This window comes from Anolis carolinensis, chromosome 2, assembly GCF_035594765.1.
Source record: "Anolis carolinensis isolate JA03-04 chromosome 2, rAnoCar3.1.pri, whole genome shotgun sequence".
In the NCBI taxonomy this organism is placed as follows: domain Eukaryota; kingdom Metazoa; phylum Chordata; class Lepidosauria; order Squamata; family Dactyloidae; genus Anolis; species Anolis carolinensis.
The window spans coordinates 180,192,088-180,214,497 of record NC_085842.1 but is presented as its reverse complement, the minus strand read 5'-3'; the positions used below and the strand labels follow the sequence as shown (position 1 = coordinate 180,214,497).

The window sequence follows — 22,410 nt, the reverse complement described above, 5'->3', positions numbered from 1 at the left end:
AAAGGTGTTGCTTCTCAGGAGGTGTCAACCAAAAGTCCCCTTTTACACAAATATCAATAATAAATTAGTAAAATCCTATTTTAATGTATGTTAATATTTATAGGTGTAATTGTTTTTACTTTTAAAATGATGAGTTGTTCTGAGTCCCAACTGCGGGAAAAGGAGAAAGGCATTAATATTGCTATTGTATTATATATATATATATATATATATATATATATATATATATATATGTGTGTGTGTGTGTGTGTGTGTGTGTGTATACACACACACACACACATATACGTATACGTATACACACACACACACACACACACACACACACACACGCTTGGGCATCCGGCGATGCCCAGGTTACTTGAAAAGGACCTTTGTTTTTGGATGTTAGGTAATATCAGTTTGATCATACGTTAGGATATTTCTTAGAGAAAAAAATCAGTCTTTGCTTTTGTTTTGTATGAATGCTCCCATTAGAAAATGCACAAGGATGTAGGTGAACTACAATTCCCAAAAATCTTGGCTCAACCCTCTCAAAACTCCCCCAATATTCACAGTTGGCCATGTTGGGTCTGTGTGCCAAATTTGGTTCAGATCCGTCTTCTACTGGGTTCAGTGTTCTCTGAATACGGGTGAACTATAACTCTCGGATGCCAAGGTCTATCACCCCAAGTTGGCAGCATTGGATCTGTGTGCCAAGTTTTGTCCAAATCTGTCATTGGTGGGGCTCAGAGGGCTGACGGAATACAGGTGAACAATAACTCCCAGAGTTAAAGGTCAATCACACCCAAAGTGCACCAGTATTCCCAGCTGGCCATGTTGAATTTGTGTGCCAAGTTTGGTTCAGATTAGTCATCAGATGGGTTGAGTGTTCTCTTAATACAGGTGAACTATAACTTCTGTAAGTCAAGGTCAATCACCCCTAAACTCCGTCAGTTTGCAAATTTGGCTTTGTTGGGTCTGTGTGCCAAGTTAGTTCCAGGTCCATCATTGGTGGGGTTCAGAGGGCTCTTATATTGCAGCTGAACTATACATCCCAGTCCCTACAACTCCTAGAAATCATGGTGAATTCTCCCCAAACCTCTCTCTCCAGTATGTTCAGTTGCTGATCAATAGCTCTGTTTGCTTTGTGCTATAGGAAAGGCTAGGAAAGGGTTAAGGGAGAGGCAGTGGGCAGGGTCATGCAAAAGAGGAGAGAAAGGAGCACTGGGATGTGACTGCTGTAACCTGCAATGTCCTGGGTGTGATGCCTCATGGGCCCTGTAGTCCTGTTCCTAGTACTATTGTGGCAGATGAAGATGAAAACATGGGGTTTTCGCCGGTGCAACAAGAGCCGGAGTCTCTTCACCTGCCGGATGTTGATGTTTGCCCTCAAGAATTCAGTAAAACAGGCCTTGGGCAGAACTCCCCTCCGTTTCCCAGGAAGGAATTTTATTCTAGAGACAGAGGAGTTAGAGAGGCCCAACGGAGGAGTTTACGGATCGCTGCCAAACAACAGGCTGATTAGGCCTGCTTCCCTTGGGAAATTCTAAGGAGTCTTGCATCTGGACAGAGTTGGGTTTCGTTTCTTGTTCTCTAGGGAAAGAGATTTGTTGGCGGGAAAACGAGACCCAATAGAGGTGTTTGACACGGGAGATTCTTTGCGGAGTCAATTGATCAGCTTCAGGAGAGAGATCGTGTGTGGACTTCGTAACCCCAGTTCCTTGCTTCCCGGATCAAGCTTTTAAGCCTTTGCCTTGCCTTGCTGTTTAACCACGGACCCTGCTCCACGCTTCACGTTTTGCCTTGTTTCTAGTCACGGACCTAGCCAAGAACCAAGTTTATTTCCAGCCTTGTTGTCAAGCTTCATTGGACTTCCAAGACTCTGACATTTCCCCACACTATTGCTTGGCAAAAGTGTATGTTTCGGTCAAGTGGATTAAAACTTTGAACTCTAATATCATTTATTGGACAATACATTTTTGGACTATATTTGACCTCATTTGAAAGGTCTGCTTCTGAACTATCTTCTTCACTTGTTTTTATTGATTTTATATACTTCCTTAATAAAGATATTAGATAGAGATTGGCCTCCGTGTACGGTTATTGGTGCCCAGCAGCCAGGGACCTGACACTGGGAAGGAGTGACTTGGTGACTCCTCAGCACTGGGAACTATAGCCTGTTTGTGGAGGCTGGAGGCTGTCTGAGTGGACACCTGCACCACATACACATATTATGTGTACAGATTATGTATATAGATGGATAGAAGAAATAGAAATGAATCTATTGCACTTTATTTATTTACGAATTTGTAACTCATAATGTGCACCTTGCTTATCCACTATTGCAACCTCATTGTTTTTAATTCGATGTTTTAATACCGTGTTGTGTCTTTTTGGTTATGGTGTATATATTATTATTGGCTTTTGTTATTGTTCTTTGATGTTTCATATTTTATCATTGTTTTGTATCTGATTTTGCTGTAAGCTGCCCCGAATCCCCTTCGGGGGAGATGGAGCGGGATATAAATAAATAAACTTATTATAGAAGATAGATAGATAGATCGATAGAAGACAGATAAGATATTGATACAGTAGAGTCTCACTTATCCAACATAAATGGGCCGGCAGCACGTTGGATAAGTGAAAATGTTGGATAATGAGGGATTAAAGAAAAGCCTATTAAACGTAAAATTATGTTATGATTTTACAAATTAAGCACCAAAACCATCATGTTTTACAACAAATCGACAGAAAAAGCAGTCCAAGACACGGTAATGTTATGTAGTAATTACTGTATTTATGAATTTAGCACCAAAACATTGCAATATACAGTAGAGTCTCACTTATCCAAATTTGTAAATTTGTACTAAATTTGTAAATACAGTAATTACTACGTAGCACTACTGCCTATTGAATTACTTTTTCTGTCAAATTTGTTGTATAACATGATGTTTTGGTGCTTAATTTGTAAATCTAATTTGATGTTTAATAGGCTTCTCCTTAATTTCTCCTTATTATCCAACATATTTGCTAATCCAACGTTCTGCCGGCCCGTTTGATGTTTGATAAGTGAGACTCTACTGTATTGAAACGATTGACTACAAAAGCTGGCTATTAACAAATTGATTACAAATATAGAATTGCATAAAATGAACTTACAGTAGCAATATTGTCGGACATGAAATCCATAAAAAGTTCAATCCTTGCTGTCTAGAGAAACAGCTGTGGATCGGGGAAGGAGGCAAACTGCGTTGGATAATCCAGAACGTTGGATAAGCGAATGTTGGATAAGTGAGACTCTACTGTAATTAGATATACACACACTATGTACATTTCTTGTTACTGCTATATTATTAGGCATATCGTTTATATATCTATGTATACACACACACATGAGCCCTGGTGGCAAAGTGCGTTAAAGCACTGAGCTTGCAGACCGAAAGGTCTCAGGTTCAAGCCCCGGGAGCAGCGTGAGCGGCTGCTGTTAGCTCCAGCTCCTGCCAACCTAGCAGTTCGAAAACATGCCAAGGTGAGTAGATCAATAGGTATTGCTCCGGCGGGAAGGTAACGGCGCTCCATGCAGTCATGCCGGCCACATGACCTTGGAGGTCTCTACGAACAACGCCGGCTCTTCGGCTTAGAAATGGAGATGAGCACCACACCTCAGAGTCAGACATGACTGGACTTAACGTCAGGGGAAACCTTTACCTTTACTTTATACACACACACATAGGGTTCCCAGCCCTAAAACCAACCCCGCTTTTCCGCCTACGCTTTGCCTCGCTGAGTCGGCTGACGTCACTTCCGCCTCGGCCCTGCTCCTTTCGATTCCCGGGGTTGCTTTCTCTTTCTGGATGTCACTTCCGGATCAGACCAAAACAAGATTCCAGGAAGGAGGAAGCGGGAGGAGACGGAGGCATTGGAAGGCTGGCGTCGGAAGGAAAGGTGCGACTGTTTGTTCTTCGTCAGTCTCAGGTGGGAAAGAAGGGAGGGGGGTTTCAAACACTGGGGCCTGAGCATGTGACTCCCGCCAGAAGCAGGTCCACGGACAGAAGCCCTTCCTGCCTGCCTGCCTGCCCTAGAAGTGAAGCTCTCTAGACCGGGCATGGGCAAACTTCGGCCCTCTCTTCAGGTGTTTTGGACTTCAACTCCTACAATTCCTAACAGCTGGGAATTGAAGTCCAAAACACCTGGAGGGAGGGGCGAAGTTTGCCCATGCCCGGTCCAGATTGAGATGCCTGGGGTCCAAAAAGTATAATGTGCGTAGCTTTGTCAGTCACTTTTGGGAGCTCAAGATTTACTTACTTACTTACTAAGGCGATCCCTCGTAGTTCGAAGATGATTGTCTTCCACCCTGGGGGTGTGTCCGTAGGTGGCTGAAGAGACCTATTCTTGATCCGCATGTTCTCCCGCAGTGAGGACATCGGTTTCCAAGTGGAAGGTGGTCCCGGTCAGGGTTGGCTTGATGCTCCTTCCTCTTGGCACGTTTCTCCCTTAAGCCTTCCATTCATCCCTCTTCGAACTCCGCAGCACTGCTGGTCACAGCTGACCTCCAATTAGAGCGCTCAAGGGTTACCAATTCTCAGTGTCTATGCCACCGTTTTTTAAGCCCATCTTTAAATCTCTTTTCCTGCCCACCAACATTACGTCTCCCGTTCTTGAGTTCGGAGTAGAGCAACTGCTTTGGGAGACTGTGATCGGGCATTCGGACAACATGGCCAGTCCAGCGGAGTTCATGGCGTAGGAGCATCGCTTCAATGCTGGTGGTCTTTGCTTCTTCCAGCATGCTGACATTTGTCCACCTGTCTTCCCAAGAGATTTGCAGGCTTTTTCTGAGGCAACGCTGATGGAAATGCTCCAGGAGTTTGGTGTGATGTCTGTAGACCGTCCACGTTTCGCAGGGTTGGGAGGACAATGGCTTTATAAACAAGCACCTTGGTATCTCTACGGATGTCCCGATCAACAAACACTCTCTGCTTCATTCGGAAAAATGCTGCGCTCGCAGAGCTCAGGCGGTGTTGTATTTCAGTGTCAATGTTGACTTTTGTGGAGAGGTGGTTGCCAAGGTAGCGGAAATGGTCAACGTTTTCTAATGTGACACCATTAAGCTGTATTCCTGGCATCGCAGAGGGATTAGCTGGTGCCTGTTGGAAGAGCACTTTGGTTTTCTCAATGTTCAATGAGAGACCGAGCTTCTTGTATGCTTCTGCGAAGGTGTTTAGAGTGGCTTGTAGGTCTTCTTCTGAATGTGCACAGACTACGTTGTCATCGGCATATTGGAGTTCTATAGCAGATGTTGTGGCGACCTTGGTTTTGGCTCTTAGTCTGCTGAGGTTAAATAGCTTGCCATCTGTCCAATAGATGATTTCCACTCCGGTGGGAAGCTTCCCATCAACAAGGTGTAGTATCATAGCAATGAAGATGGAAAATAAGGTAGGGGCAATAACACATCCCTGCTTGACACCTGATTCCACCTTAAATGGGTCACTGTGGGAGCCGTTGCTGTCCAAGACTGTTGTCATCATGGAGGAGCTGCAGGATGTTCACAAATTTGTCAGGGCACCCGATTTTTTGGAGGATGGTCCAGAGAGCGCTGCGATTCACTGTGTCGAATGCCTTTGCAAGGTCAATGAATGCCATGTACAGAGGTTGATTTTGTTCCCTGCATTTTTCTTAGAGCTGTCGAGCAGTGAAGTTGTCCACTGTTCCTCTAGAGGGGCAGACACCATTCTGGGATTCTGGGAGGGTGTCTTCTGAGACAGGGAGAAGGCGGTTTGCAAGGATTCTTGCGAGGATTTTCCCAGCAGAGGTTAGAAGGGAGATACCGCAATAGTTCCCACAGTCTGTTCTGTCCCCTTTCTTGAAAAGGGTGATGATGATGGCATCCTTGAAGTCTGCTGGGATTTTCTCGGTCACCCACACCTTTTTCAATGAGCTGGTGGAGTTGTATCAACTCAGGTCCACCCACTTTGAAGATTTCGGCATCAGGTCCGATGGCTTTGTTGTTTTTTTGTTTGCTGATGGCATTGCTAACTTCTTCCAAACTAGGCAGTGCTGCAAGCTCATCCCTGGTTTGTTGTTGCGGGATTTGTGAGAGGGTTTCTTCGGCCACATATTAGTTGCTGTGTGTTTTCTGGCTGTATGGCCATGTTCCAGAAGCATTCTCTCCTGACGTTTCTCCTACATCTATGGCAGGCATTCTCAGAGGCTGTGAGGTCTGTTGGAAACTAGGCATGTGGGTTTATATATCTGTGGGAGAAAGAACTCTTAGGAGAGAATGCTTTTGGAACATGGCCATACTGTCCGGAAAATTCACAGTAACCCAATTTCTGTATTGCCTTTCTCCGACGGACTCAAGGCAGTTTACAACAGCATAGAAACATACAATATAAAATAGACAATTACAATTAACCGAAATAGGTTATGTAGTCCTTCCTTTGTAGGATGTTAGAATTATCATTAAAATAAGTAAAAACACTCTAAAACTCCCTGGATGGAGATAAAATATAATTATAAAGTGCTATTAATCCTGGGCTTCTGTTATAGATAAATTAAAAGCTATTCCAAACAGGAAAGTCTTCAGATTTTTCCTAAAGGACATGAGGGTGGGGGCTGCTCAAATCACTTCTGTCAGTGCATTCCAGAGCTTTGGTGCCCTGCTTTATTTCCCCAAAGAGGACTCTAAAGCGGCTTGACATAAAAACATTGGTATCTAATTTAAAATATACAAATATTAAAACAGAATTGAACACAAACAGCATTAAAAATTCAGTTTGAGGCTTTTACATTAATCTAGGTCTCCTTAATTATACCTCCCGCAATGTTACACAGGTAGGTAGCTGTGACCCACCGGATGTTGTTGGACTGCAGCTCCCATGAGACATAACTAGTAGGTAGGGATGCTGAGAGTTGTAGTCATAGATTCAGTTGGAAGAGACCTCATGAGCCATCCAGTTCAACCCCCTGCCAAGAAGCAGGAAAATCGCATTCAAAGCACCCCTGACGGAAGGCCATCCAGCCTCTTCTTAAAAGCCTCCTGAGAAGAAGCCTCCACCACACTCTGGGGCAGAGAGTTCCACTGCCAAACAGCTGTCACCGTTAGGAGGTTCTTCTTAATGTTCAGGTAGAATCTCCTTTCCTGTAGTTTGAAGCCATTGTTCCACGTCCTAGTCTCCAGAGCAGCAGAAAACAAGCTTGCTCCCTCCTCCCTATGACTTCCCCTCACATATTTATACAAGGCCATCCTTTCAGCCTTCTCTTCTGCAGGCTAAAAATGCCCAGCTCTTTAAGCCGCTCTTCATAGGGCTTGTTCCCCAGACCCTTGATCATTTTAGTCACCCTCTTCTGGACACATTCCAGCATCTGAAGAGTCCCATCTGGCTGCCCTACACTACGCTGAACCCAAGTGTCTGTGTCAGAAATCTTTGCTTAGGCATCTTATGGGAAACAAGACACCAGTTTCTTCGTTTTCTCTTTATAACTGACCATTGAAGGGTAGCTGTCTTTGCGAATATGAAGTTCAGTCTTTCTAACATATTTCAGCCCGTGATTGGGAGGTTCATATTCAGTACTCTTCCAGTAAAACATGCAGAGAGAAATATGTGTGATCAAGGGATAAAATTTCAAACTAAGACTTTCCATGGGCATGTTATTTAGTAATGTATCAGCCATTTTTGCTTGTATAAAGAAGTATTTAGATGTATGAGTTACTATCTACTATCTGATAGCCCAGCAAAAGTATGTTCTGACCGCAAAGAGAAATAAGGCAAAATCCCGTTGTTTCTCCTCTTACTCAAGAGCTATGGTCAATTGATGTTTATGTGACTGAATGAGCCAGGGTTGCTCTGTGTGCATGTCCATCCCATTCTTCATCGTGCTTTCTATTTCCAGGACCTAGATGAATGAGTGCGGGCCATCATGATGGGGGATGACTCTTCTCTTGGCAGAGATGGCCCCCTTCACCTGCCAGCTGAGCTGGCTGGACATGAAGCGGTGCAGCATGTCCTGGCTGAGAACAGAGACCTCAAAGGTGAGGACACAAAGGATTGAGTTTTGGGACTATTCAGGTGGACTGATAAAATGTTCACCAGTTGGTTTAGGCTTATTTCCAGATTCCCACTGTGACTGTTTCTATGACTTGTGTGTGATATTCTCCTGTTTTGATCTTAAGAGGCATACAGAGAACCTGTCTAGAACCTTATTCTATTATTTTGTGAAAGGCTTTCATGGCCGGAATCACAGGATTATTGTGTGCTTTCCAGGCTGTATGGCCATTTCCCAGAAACATTCTTTCCTTACGTTTTGCCCACATCTATGACAGGCATCCTCAGAGGTTGACTGCCATAGATGTGAGTGGAACGTCAGGAGAGAATGCTTCTGGAACATGGCTATACAGCCCGGAAAACACACAACAACTCTATTATTTTGGTTTCAGCATAAATGCAGCCATGTAAGATACATCTAAGAACTGAGTTGTTGAAGTGGACTAAACAGTATGTATGTAACTAATGAGAAGGACTCCAAACCAAGGTAGTGGAAGTGGATTCAAAGATTAGAGCAGAGCTTCATATAGTTACTTTTTGAATTACAACTCCCAGGATCTCACAGTTGGTACGGTATGGACATGGTCACACTGATTGGGGATTCTGGGAATTGGTAGTCCAAAAGAAGTTTTTTTTTCACTCCCAATTTCTGGATTAGAGGAGTTTGTGGTTATCTGATGGAAGTTATTTTGCAGAAATAGGAAAACTCATTTCTTTTAGGTGCTATAAATAAAAGGTATAATCTGAAGTAAACAGGTGATGGCATTACTTGCTCAGAGGGGTTTTCATTCTACCAGAGTCTTAAACATGCTGTTTTATGACTCACTTTTCTATGTAGCAGAGATTTCAAGAAGCTAATCCCACTTGACCCTCTGTTTCCAGAAGTCCTGAGAAATAAATCCACAAATTAATCTGCAGGAAGTTAAAAGGTATAAACCAGGGAATCCCCTTCCCTCTTCCAATGGTTTGCTGCATTTCTGAGTTGGATATGGAGAAGAAGGAGGTATTCCTCTAGCACAGGGGTCCCCAAACTTTTTAAACAGGGGGCCAGTTCACAATCCTTTGGACCGTTGGAGGGCCGGACTGTAGTTGGCCACCGAGCAATAATAATAATGACAACAACAACAATAAAAAGAGGGTTGGAAGAGACCCTTTGGGCTATTGAGTCCAATCCCCTTCTGCCTTTGTGCACCGAAAGCACAAGCAAAGCACCCCTGACAGATGGCCACCCAGCCTCAATGTTAATAATAATAATAGTAATATTACGATCTGCCAACTGCAAAAGGCCACCCTACTGGGATCTGCACACATCATCCAAAAATACAACACACAGACAGTTGGGAAATGCTCGACTTGTGATTTTGTGATACGAAATCCAGCATATCTATCTTGTTTGCTGTGACATATAATAATAATAATAATAATAATAATAATAATAATAATAATAATAATAATAATAATGAGGGTTGGAAGAGACCCCTTGGAACATTTAGTCCAATCCCCTTCTGTCTTTGTGCACCAAAAGCACAAGCAAAGCACCTGACAGATGGCCACCCAGCCTCAATGTTACTAATAATAATAATAATAATAATAATAATAATAATAATAATAATAATAATAAGGGTTGGAAGAGAAGAAGAGACCCCTTGGGTCATTTAGCCCAACCCCCTTCTGCCCTTGTGCCGTGGGGGCCGGATAAATGGCTTCGATGGGCCGCATCCGGCCCCCGGGCCTTAGTTTGGGGACCCCTGCTCTAGCATTTCTAGCGTTCTTCCTGTAAGCACACCCACTCACCTATATAAATTTTCAGCTCATTCTTTAGCTGTGCCTAAAAACAAATGTGGCTTGGATATAAATAGCTGGATTTTTGTTATTCTGAGTTTTTGGGGTGAGATAATCCATACTAAAATGCAGCAAGAAAGAAGGCATTTTTGTAACCGTCGTTAAAATTAATGTCTCCCATGGAAGTACAGACTGGGGAAATGGCAATTGCCTATTCACAACAGAAAATTTCAAAAGTGAACTAGTTGATATAGTAGGTCTTTAGTGTCCACTGGGGGTTGGTTGCAACACCCCACAAGAATCTATGGATGCTCAAGTCCTGTTATATACAATGGCATCATTTAACAGTATCCCTTGCAAAAAAATAAGAAAATCAATAATAACTGCTGATTCCAGAAATGGCAACGGTTTTCTCCTATCAGCTCTAGCTATTGAGATACAGAACATATGCCATCTACCACTTGCCATGTGGTCACCCATAGAAAATCATGATAATCATAGCTAAGAAATTAGAGATAATGTAATTTTATGAATCAGCACCCCAAATAGCCCAGGAACAGGTTTAATAATCAAGACATCACGAAAAAAATATTTTGTGTGTTGGACTATGTTATTGGTTCCACTAGTACTGAATTCTCAAAGTGGATCACAGAGTTTTATTATAGAGTAAAGGGAGATTTTGAAAGAGAGGTGAAATTTTATTGCTTTCCCCTTCTGCCTGTTCATTCCATTCCATTAGTAGGCAGAATGTAATTATTATGTCACCCGTGGAGAAGAAAGGGCCAACATCTCTGTCTCTGTTCTTCATGCAGAAGCCATCCGACGAAGTAACCATATGCTGCGGGAGCGTTACCGAGAGTTCCTGCAATTCCAGGCTTCCCACAAGCAGGAGAAGGAATTCCTCTTTTGCAAGTTCCAAGAGGCTCGGCTGCTGGTGGAAAATTTGCAATTAGAACGGACAGGACTGAAAAAGAAGCTGGAGAAAACCGCCCAAGAGCTGGAACAACTGAAGAGGCAACTGGTAACCAAGAGGGACAGGGCCACTGGGTGGAGTCTTCTTGCACTTTCCCTTCCCATGTTTTTGTTTAGTGGTGTTTAATGGTGTTGCCTAGAGAAATGCCTTCCCTAAGAGGTTAGACTAAATGGCCCCTGCACCCATTTTCAACTATAAGATTAAATTATTGCTCTTTCTTTTTCCCTCCTTCCCTGGTGATCCTCTATACTTGATACCAACATAAATGTATGCTGGATTTTTTCCCCCCACCTACAGGCAGCTTCTCATCCATGTCCTTCAGAGAAAGAGGCCTCTGGAGCACAAGAGGACCAAGACACTGTAACCCTTACTCAAGAAGAGAACATATTTGCAGTGGTAAGGAGAAATGTGTTGTGTTATCTAAATCAGCCTTATCCAACATGGCAGTAATTCTTATTACCCCTAGCCATACTTGTGTGGAAGATGGGAGGCAGTGAAAGATGGTTCATTTGGAGGGCACCAACTTGAAATAATATGATCTAGGACAGTGCTTCTCAACCTGTGGGTCCCCAGATGTTTTGGCCTACAATTCCCAGAAATCCCAGCCAGTTTACCAGCTGTAAGGATTTTGGAGAGTTGAAGGCAAAAACATCTGGGGACCCACAGGTTGAGAACTACTGATCTAGGAGTATAGCTGGATTTTGTCTTGAAGGTATGGTTCATCTATCTTTACATAGCACTATTGTCCCTGTATAGACACGGCAGAATAATAATAATAATAATAATAATAATAATAATAATAATAATAATATCTATAGGCCTGAATTGGGGCTGCATTGCAGGGATAACATTGCCTTGTATTGTTGCTGGTGGCTACCACAAGTATCAGATGTGTGTTCGTAGCCTGTGGGATGCAGTGGAGGGTTATATATTGTGACCCCCATATCGTTCTAATTTCCAAATGTAAATTTTTTCTTCTCCCTTTTCCTAGGTCCCTGAATCGACACAGCAAAACAGGGGGCAGCTGGAGGAAGAGCTAAAGGTACTCCAGGATGCCAACCAGGCTTTGCAGAAAGAGAAGCTGGCCTTGCAAGCTGAGATCTGTGCGTTACAACAAGCCACAAAAACCACATTGCCTGTAGAAGTACGTGGAATAAAGCTTAAAGTGAGTGTGGGTGGGGAAAGTGAAAGAAGGTGTGGTAGGGTCAAGGGCAGACTATGGAGGTAAGTTACACGCAGTTTGGAAGAGAGGTGTGCGGAGCATCTCCTAGTTGAGCTCATGATATCCTCTGGCCCCCTTCCTAGGAGAACGGGCTTCAAGCAGAACGGCCCCTGGAGCTGGAATCCCTGCAGGGATCAGGGGACAGGTAAGAGCAGAAGGATTGGCTCTCCATGTGGATCTTCTTTCATAACTATAATCATGCTTTAACTGCACTCTCCAGTTTTCAGCCCAGTTATCAGAGTGGCTTCTATTAATTACTCGAAATGTAACAATTCTGTAATAGAAAAATAACCTCAAAGCTTTACTTGCACCAGACAAGTATTGCTAGAGAGAATGTCTCTAAGGTAGCATGCCATTGTAGAAAAGGCCCTGTACTCGGCAACCCTCAGCCATAATTCAAATGATTGGAGGACATGGGGAAAGAGGTTCTGATGATTTTGAATTGGTGGTTTTGTTTAAATACAGAATTTAGTCCAGTATCCTTGCATTTTAGTTTTGTATGTCAAGAATAAGGGTTGCTTTTGAATGGCAACTCTGATTAATTATTACTATTAGCTAGGTTGGCTGATGGGATTTGTAATCCCGTATTTTAAAAGGTAATCTTTTTCCATCCTGTTCTAGTGATACACATTTCTGATGGATGTTAGATTCAAGAGGGTAAAATATGTCAGTCATCTATAGTTCAGATGTAGAAAGTCAGCATACATATGCACTTGCATTTATAATCCCTGCTATTCTGCCTATCACTGCAGATATATCCAGAACTAGCATTCTGTTAGTTATTTCAGTTCCTGAGCCACCATTTTTGTCACTTCTGAGGCTGTTAGCTCCTCCCCATATGCAGGTCTAGGTTTTCAAACTTCTATTTTCCTCAAAACTAATGTACTTCCTGATGCACTCCTCTTGGGAAGTGTCAAAGCAAAGCCTTGTCTGATCAGTGTTGTCATAAAAAGTGTTCACAAATTTCTGAAAGTTTGATGCTCCAAATTAGATAGTGTGGATTGTTTTGTAAAGCAACTATTTGCCATCATCCTGTTTCACAGAAAAAGTTCTGATGGGGACCAAGCTGAGCAGCTGTCCAAGAAGCTGAAGGAAGCAGAAGATGAGTAAGTTTATGACAATATGCCAGTACTTTCTCAGGACAGTCTAACGTTTAGTTAGGAACATATTTTGAGTGGAAGGTTGCGGATTGTGGAAATGGGATACTTTCTGAAAGAAGGGCTCCTTGAAAATTGAAAAGTCCAGAAGTCCAGGGATAAAAAAGGTTCACACATTGGGAATTCCCTGTTGGCAATAAAAGGGGCAGGACTGGAACTGTGGGAGTCTCTTCTCACTGAATGAGGTCAGCCATGAATTAAATTTGTGTAGTGCAGACCTTGGAGCATTCAGGAAGAATAATTCCCTCCAGGATAATCTCTAGTGCCGAAGGAGAATGCCATGCTTTGAGCAGGAGGGAATCCCCAAGGGAGGGAGTGTGATTTTTGGTAATTATAATTAGAACAGGCAAGCCATCATTTGATACAAGTGGGTGTTGGTCAGTGTAAGGGAAACAATAGTAGTTCTTAGGCTTACCTTTCATTGAAATAGTATATTTGTGATGGAATGTTTTCCTCTTCACCGGAAAGGATTGATTCTCTTGGACATCAGTTTTATGGATGAAAGTCTTTTTTCTTTATTGATAGACAAATGCTCAGTCTTAACTAATCATCTGCTGCCTATGACAGTATAAACCTGAAGTAGATTGACTTCCCTAGAAGCATAGAATTGGAAGAAACCAGGAAAACACAATGAAAGAAGACACTGTTGCTAGTGCTAGATAATTGAACACAGTTGGGATTCAGTCTAGGGGGGCTCCCAAATGACAGGGAGCATCAATACTTTCATTTTAATTTATTTTTAATTTGAAAGAGGCAACACACAATGAGGATACAACACTTGAAATCCTGTATAAATGATTGTTTTAAGTGCACAGCAAGCTGTGATGGTTAGGTGAACACTTAGTTTGTAAATTTCTACAGTGTTTTACGAGTTTTGTTGGGCTGCCCAGTGCATTGAACAGACTGTCAAAATATTGTTTTCAAAAATTTGCTGATCCTATCCTTTGGGAGTCTTTCAACAGATGTTGGATGGGCATCTTTCAGGTGTATGGTAATGGCACATTCTGATAGGCAGGGATTAGACAAAATGGCCCTTGCACTCTCTTCCAACACTTTTAAAATGCCTTTATTAATATTTTTTTAAAATAATATATAAAACAATACATAAGGGGGAAAACTACAAAAATCTAAGTCTAATGCAATAAAACAATGCAAAACATACTAAATAAACCACTTCACTAAGAAAAATAAAAGGACTAAAATCTAAGAGACTACAAATACAGGGGATAGACAAATGACTTCCAGCTTCCCAACTGGTGGTTGATTTTATGAAATATAACTACAGCACTTCCTAAAAATAACTATCAGTTAACTTCTACAATAACAAAAAGTCTTTCTATTCTTCAAATCCTAGTACAGCCAACTATCCCCAATATGGTTTCAAATATACAATTACTAAAATCATTTTTAAAAATTGACAATGATTTATCTTTAGTCAAAATTGCGAACTTATTCATCTGCAAAGTCATCATTTTATTGGATTGTCTTCTTGAGATGGGACAATTTTATGTTTTTATTTTTGAGTACATAGAAGTTTTGTAGCTATGTTCAGGTAGTGCATGACTCTGCCATGCAGTGCACTGTGTTCTTTCCTCCGTCCCAGCAAGAAAAGTTTAGGTCTCCGTTGATGTTTAATTTTGAAAATGTCCTCAATCATTCCATGTGCCCGTTCCTTCCAATGTCAAGATTCTGTGACTCTGCCCTTTTTCATTGAGTCGCTATGAGCACCATTGTGGCCTGGGAAATGAAGAGATATCTAAACTAGCAAAGCAACCAGAACCAGACAAGAGAAATAGAGGGGACCGAAAGTTGGGCCTGGAGGTTGCCTGGTTAAATCTCTCCACTCAAGAAGTCATATTGAGGTGGAAAGTATTAGGTAACAGATAACAGAATAAGATAAGTCCTTGGATACATCCCCTGTCATGGCACCCCACCTTGAATATGGCCTTAGATTGGTGACTGGTGCCAACGTTTATATCATTCCAGCATCAAGTCAGAACCCGACGTTTTGAGCCTTCAGGCATAATTGATTTTATCCAGAGTGCACTTGTAGTATGGTTGGCACTTCTAAAAATTGTTTTAATTGGTTTTTAGTTGTTTCATTTTAACTGATGAATGATTGAATATATTTTAGTCTTTGAAATAATATATTCTAAATTAATTTTATTTTAAGCCGCCTCAAGAACGTTGGAAAGAGGGCAAACTATGTTCTAATAAAGTTACTAAGTTTGAACAGACTATCTAGAACAAAATTGTTGGCTTGTGAAGGCCGAGAGGAGTGTGTTTGCTACTTATCATATAATTCCAATCTTACTCGCCCCTGTTTTTCCAGGAATGTATCACTTCATCAACAGTTGGCATTAGCTCAGGCGGAGTTGGCCCGTATGGCATCTCAAGAACAGGAGACCCAGCAGCAGCTGCAAACATTAAACAAGCAGTTGGAGGTGAGTAAACACCCACTTTCTTATATGAGATGTCTCTCTACAGACTGGGGAGAAGGGGTAAAGAAGGAATTGATGGTACACCATGACTCTTCCTTTCCTTTTCCATTACAGCAATTTGGGGAGGACAGGGCCTCAGTAAAGGCCCAGGTGACCTCCCTCCTGGGGGAGCTGCTAGAAAGCCAAACCCGCTTGGAAACATCCACGAAGGAAAAAAAAGAGCTAGAGGAGAGGTGAGTGGCCTACCGAACAAAAGTGTCTTGGTTGTGTTGGGGCAGGTGGTTGGAGCAAGCCCTGTTTGCCTGCAGTGATGTAGACATTATGGAACAATGAGCTAGGATTGCTGTAGGGATAGGAGGCTGCATACCTGGCATTTGCTCTTCAGGCACCCTGACTTCAGATCCCATGTACAACCCAGGAGTAAATGTGCCCTGGAACTGATTACAAATTGCTCAGATAATAGCCCTTTCTCATCTGTGGCTGTTCGGAATGCCAGAAATAGGGCTTATCGCAGTCTAGGGATAGGTGGCAACTTTGACAAACCCTAATTCAGTGGAGGAGGCACAGCTTTTCCTCCTAGTTCTCAGAAAATCCATGCGATGACAGGAAAAATGACAGAAAATGCTGAGGAGCTGGAGATGTACCATTGCTGATTACACGCCAGCCACTTGCGCTGCTGAAGCAGTAGGCAGGGTGCTTCTTCAGGAGCGCAAGGATCCATGATGGAAAGCTCAGAGCACCCCCCAGTTGCTCGAACGTCCACAAAAATGGCCCATTTTCCATGTGAAGTCGCAGATGATGAGGAGGGCGCTGATGGTTCCAGTGAAGAAGCAAATATATTGAAGCAAATAATGCTGGAGCTAATGCTGTCATGGTATATGCTTTTTGAAATGAAAGGATGGGGCAACCTCTCTCTGCTCTGGGATCTTGGTAAGCAGATTTAAAAGACAGCTTTGTATTTTGTGCCATGTTGCTACAGGATCCGTGGAACTGCTGAACAACTCCATCAGTTTGAAAGGGAGGCCGATGCCCGCACCAAACAGCACAGTGTGCAGGTGGATCAGTTGCGGCTGCAGGTGCAAAACCTAGAAAGTGCCCTGCGAGTGGAACGGCAGAGTGCCTCAGACGAAAAGTGAGTTCAGGATTCGGAAAAGCCGAATCCAGGGGGGAAAGGGTATACTTGTTAAAGGGTGGAGCAAGGGCTGAGCTTGCATTGCTTGAACTGTTCCCCTCTCCCTTTATAGGAGAAAACTAGCCCAGTTGCAAGTGGCCTATCACGAGCTCTTCCGGGAATATGATTCTCATATCAAAACCAGCCTGGAAAGTGAGAAACGGAGCAAGGTGAGAGAAGCTAGTTGGACTGTAATGTAAAACCTTTCTTCAGAGAATGAAGGGTAGGAGAACTCATGTCCTTTTCTGTCTGTCTTTGGGATAAGTGTTTATTGTGCCTCACATCTCTTCTCTGTGACCACTGTTTCCCTGTCCCCCTCCATAGGGCTTGGATCTGCAAGTCGCTGAACTGTCTCAACAACTTCAAGAGGCTGAAGAGGCTCTGGTAGCCAAGCAGGAGCTGATTGACAAGCTGAAAGAGGAGGCTGAACAACACAAAGCCATCATGGAAACGGTTCCTGTTCTCAAAGCACAAGTGAGTAGGGAGTGCCTTGTATGAGCGTAGCCGTGCTACTATGGGTGAGAAATCCTTCTCTTCTCGCCTACTGCAAGGGTGAGAAGAGTGGGATAGAAATATAGTTAGATCTTAAAGAGTAAATGGAACTGACATCTCATCCTCTCTTTTCAGGCTGATATTTATAAGACGGACTTCCTGGCTGAGCGTCAGGCTCGTGAAAAACTACATGAACAGCGAGAGGCCCTGCTGGAGCAGCTTGCCCAATTGCAAAGAGATTATGAGAAACTGAAAGCAGACTCTGAGGGGGCCAGCCGGTGAGTGTACCGAAAGCAACACAGGCATGGTTTAGAGTCCAGCCATTTGTCTAACTCAGATACAATATTGGTGCTTTGCATTCAGTTTTGGATAAGGTTTAAATGGAATGTGCAAGTTTGTTCGGGTTTTCTTGTTTATTTGCAAAATATAGCTTGGCCCTCAGATCCACTCATTGGCACAAGAGCCAAAGTGGAAATCCAAAGCAATAAGGTTATCCCATATCCCAGAAGAGGTTAGTATTGGAACTGATTTGTGTTTCTCTCCTAACCAAATAGGGCTCTTATGGAAGAGATGAGGAATCGCCATTCCGATGTGCGTCCACCTCCTCCATTGCCAGGTAAGAGCTGTTGTTGTGTCTGAACCTTCACCCATCTTTGGCACCAAGAAGTAAACTCACAGGATGAAACAAGCTGATAGGAAAACCCAGTAGACTTTGGAGTTCCAGGATCATCTTTTTCATCCAAGGATAAATGCTTAATGTTTCATTGAGGCCTGGGAATGACTCAAAGTCAGCTGAGAAGACCATACCATTAGTTTGTAATCTTGTAAAGAGCAGAGATGAGCTACTACAGAAAAACTGGCTCTATAAGCAATTGAGAACAGTTATGCCACCATTAAATTATTCAAGATCCTAGTGGGTCAGACATATATTCTATCTAGTCTAGTTGAACATCCTTTTTTAGGACAAAGGGTTCTCTTTCACCATTATCTTCCTGGAACTGCTATTCACTACAGTAGTTTTTTCTGAGGTTCAATAAAGCTATTATCCCTAATATCTTCTTCCATGAAATTGTCCAGTCCCCATTTAGACCCCCTAACATTAGCAGGGAATTCCAGGTATTTAATGTGTGAAATAGTATATTTTATACATCTAAATCTTCTGCTAAATCACTGAGAGCACCCAAGTTGCAGTATTTAGATGCAATTCTATTTAAAATTCTATACAGTTCATATCTTTATAAGCCTACTAGCTATGCCCTGCCACGCGTTGCTGTGGCCCATTGGAATTGCACTGAATAGCTTCGCTGTTTCAAACTCTGGCCGCTTTGTATATAGGGACTTCCTTCGTTGGGCTGGTTGAATGGGACGGAGTGGCCTGATGGTTTCCAAACCTAAGGGTGTTCCATGTAGGGGAAATCTTGGTTGGGCAGGTTGAAGAGCAGTGAATAGTCTCAGTGGAGGAGGTATGAATGTTGGTTGGTATTAGTTAACTTGATTAGTATTGAATGGGCTTGCCGCTCCCAAGCCTGGCTGCTTCCTGGCTGAGGGAATCCTTTGTTGGGAGGTGTCAGGCGAGCTTGATATTTTCCTGTCTGGAATTCCCTTGTCTTCTGAGTGTTATTTAGTGTCCCGATTTTAGAGATTATATTGTTCTGTATTCTTATTAGATCAGAGTAATTATTACATATTATATGTATATTCTTATATTATTGTTATATTATCTGTTTAGTACCGGAGGTAGGAAAGCTGGGGGCTCCAAAAGCAGCAAAGGGAAGGTGAGGGGCGGGGGGGGGGAGCTGCAGTCCCCAAAAGTGGTGAAGGCAAGGTTCGGTCAGTGGGGGGGGGGGGGGGGGGGGAGAGAGAAAGCTGTGCCACCCAAAGCGGAGAAGGGAAGGCAAGGGGCAGTGTGGGGGGGGGAGTCGCGGGCTGCAAAAGTGGCGAAGGCAAGGTGGGGGCTGGTGGGGGGGAGGGAGGAAAGTTGCGATCCCCCAAAGCGGCGAAGGCAAGGTGAGGGGCGTTGGGGGGAGAGGGAGGAAAGGTGTGGTCCTCAAAAGTTCCCTTCCCTCCCGCGAAGTCCTCCAAAGTTCCCTTCCCTCCCTCAAAATTTTTTGTGGTCTGCAGTTTGTGGTCTGTTTCCCCTGGTGAGGACCGTGAGGGCCACCATTTCCCACAGACCTTGCTCTTGAAGTGTGAGGTCCTCTCTTTAGATGCGGCGGTTTCCCTGTCGTATTCAGCGGGGGGGGGGGGGGAGGTGTGGAGCCTTAAAGCGGCGAGGAGGCAGGAGAGGTGCCTGGGAGGGTTGAAACCTTGTCATTGAGGGTCGCTGGTTGAGGGGGGTTGGGGGCTGTTCTGTCCTCACGCGGGGCCCATTTCGGCGCAGGTGCGCATGGTATATTCCGTTTTTTGGGGTTTTTTAGGCCCTGTGGAGGTTCGTGACGTGATATTTTGTGGTTTCAACCTCGAGGCATGGATGATGGATTGTGTTGTGAAATTTCGAGGTTGGGGGGTGTTTAGTTTTGTTGTTTTGCTCGGTGCCAGGATTCCATCACTCTTTTATCTATATAGATAGAAGATTACTACATACTACCCCTCTTTTCTATATGTTTTTGTGTGCCTTCAATTTTATAGTCACCCTGAAGCGCAATCACAGGGTTTTCTTTGGAAGGGGTTTTTTTTAGTCTTTGTGCTCCTCTTGAGGCTGAGAATGTGTGGCTCACCTAAGATCATCCAGTGGATGTCTCATTTCCAAGTAAGAATGTGAACCCTGGTCTCCAGAGTTGTAGTTCAATGCTCAAACTTCTTTACTATGCTCATTCCCTTTCTTCACCCAAGAAGCTCTATCCCTTCCTTGTATGTAAAAATTTCCAGCTCTGGGTTGAACCAAAATTTCTCAAGTGTGTCAAGACAGGACATAGATAGCAGATCTATGTTCCCTTGTTCCTGGTTAAGGTAGCATTAAAAATCCCTTGTAGATTTTTAAAAAAATAGTTATTCTTTTAACTGGTAATAATAACCCCTGATGACCCTTAAGCCATTTTGCTGCTCTTCACCAAAAAACAGCTTTAATTGAGCCAAAGGCATTTTAAAAGCAAGCTCAATACACTTTCAACGCCTTAATAATTTTTTCTTTCCTTGATTATTTTTCAGGGGAAAGTAACCAGTACTGTATAAAAACTGCCTCAGAGATTTATATAAAGGCGTTACAGTACTGGCACTTTCATTTTCAGTTCCTTTTGTCATTCTTTGCCTGGAAAGTACCTCTGTACTATCTATGGCACCTTGTAATTTCCTCCCTGACCACTTTTACTTCAGCACCCATTTGTTTGTGCCATTAGAATTTTATGTCCTACTGTATCTTACTTTATTTACATGCGTCATTTGTCACTTCATTTCATCATCTACAAATGTAGATATTCTTCTTCAGTTTTCCTTTGTTTTCATCATCCTAAACAATTAGATGCTAAGAACATGGTTATGTCACTGCTTGCCCCTAATCCCAAACTTTTTTGGAACAGATGAAAAGAGTGTTGGTCCCAACTTTCACATTGCTTCTCTGACACAGATTTATTCCATATCTTTTACTTACTTATTTTTATTTACAGTATTTAAATAATACTTTGATGGCTTTCAATATACACTTACTCTCTTAAGAGGATCTTCCTTCTTACCCTATTACTAAATTTAACCAAGTTTTATTCATGAGACTAGCAAAATATTATGGAAGTCCAATTATATAATTACTGCTGTATTGTTACTTTCCTTTTCTTTGCTGACACAGTAAAACTTCATAAAACTGGAGGGGAACGACTTTCCTTTCTATGAACCACCTAATGCTATTTTTCAGTAACTTATTGACACAAATATTAAACTAACAGGCCTGTACTTTCCTGAATCTTAATAAAGCAAACTAGATGTATATTCTTCATGTTCGTTAAATGAAATGTAAAACTTCTGGTTTGAAATCCTTGCCTGGAGATAATTTAGATATGGTGACTTTGTTAATTTTTAACTCGCAGTTAACTCTAGTACATTCTTACCTACATTTAACTCAGTTTTTCAAATGTCCTGGGGGGGGGGGGGGGGGAATTATCATTTGCAGTTATATTGCACTACTCTGCCTGCCATTCTTTTCTCCCCTCCTGTTTCTTGCTTTGTTAGACTGATACTTCGTAGGGACATGCCTTTTTCTATACAAAGTATCTGAGCACATGGCAAAACTGAGTCACCCATTTTCTTCTTCTGTAAGCTTGAAGAGACGTCTGCTGTGAGTTAGATAGCTAGGTCCTCTTGTTAACTTTCCTATCTAGTTATGTAGTTATTTGAATAAAGTGTTTTATAACTTTTTAAAGCTTGGCTCTGCTCTTGTATTGTGGAAGCTCACTCGCTCTGTTAACACAAGAAGCTTCTGATCTGCTGAACCACTGCTGCTACTTTACATTTTTGAATTCTTTTCCCTTTTTTGAAAATTTCCAACATAATCTACATGGGTTCTTCCTTTCTACCAAATCAGAGTACACTTCCATAGTAACCATCCAGTGTGCCCTTTTTAACTTTCCATCCTTGTCATTCCAGATTACCAGATGGGATGGAACGGACCAGGAATGTTGATGGCAGGTCCAAGACAAAGCTTTGCTGAAGAGCAGCCTAACTACTGTTGTCCTAAATGCCAGTACAGAGCTCCAGACATGGACACACTACAAATCCATGTCATGGACTGCATTCAGTGATGAAGGAGGACAAGTACCAGTCTATGATGTGCTTTTGCTGCATTGCCTTAAGCAGGACCAGCAGTTCAGCTACTGACAGTTGATCCCAAAGGAAAGACCATGGATTGTTTGCTCCTGCTCATGTATGCTATTAATTTTTCATCCTATGAGAATGGTTGAGCCTGCTGCTGTCCTTTTTCAGGGCCCGGCTACCATAGCCATGGGAAAAGGGGATTTGCACTATTCTGGGTTTATGTGAAACAATCTTAAGTGTCTGATCTGTGGTATGTCAGGGAGAAGTGGGATTGGGTCACCCCTTTTGGATAACAAACAGTAATTTTTTTATCTGCCAGTACCTTTTTTTGTAGTGGCAGCAAGAGGAATCTTCTACTACATAAAGACTACTAGTTCCTTTTTTCTCTCATATGTGCCTCCCTGGTCACAT

At 42.7% G+C, this 22,410-nt stretch overlaps 1 protein-coding gene across 2 annotated transcripts; it reads left to right on the top strand.

Annotated features, from left to right (window-relative positions):
- Nucleotides 1–3,771: 3,771 nt before the first annotated feature.
- Nucleotides 3,772–22,138, top strand: ikbkg (inhibitor of nuclear factor kappa B kinase regulatory subunit gamma). 2 transcript variants are annotated; one of them, XM_008103935.3, is made up of 15 exons: nucleotides 3,772–3,924; nucleotides 7,870–8,008; nucleotides 10,616–10,824; nucleotides 11,074–11,172; nucleotides 11,768–11,920; nucleotides 12,082–12,143; nucleotides 13,042–13,104; nucleotides 15,488–15,599; nucleotides 15,711–15,829; nucleotides 16,576–16,728; nucleotides 16,841–16,937; nucleotides 17,092–17,241; nucleotides 17,395–17,537; nucleotides 17,814–17,875; nucleotides 21,832–22,138. In XM_008103935.3, the coding sequence occupies exons 2-15, from the start codon at nucleotides 7,897–7,899 to the stop codon at nucleotides 21,984–21,986; spliced, it is 1,689 nt and encodes a 562-aa protein (XP_008102142.2). In that variant the 5' UTR covers nucleotides 3,772–3,924; nucleotides 7,870–7,896; the 3' UTR covers nucleotides 21,987–22,138. The 2 variants fall into 2 exon arrangements, with proteins under 2 accessions (XP_008102142.2, XP_008102141.2); XM_008103934.3 differs by having other exon boundaries at nucleotides 11,768–11,941.
- Nucleotides 22,139–22,410: the final 272 nt, after the last annotated feature.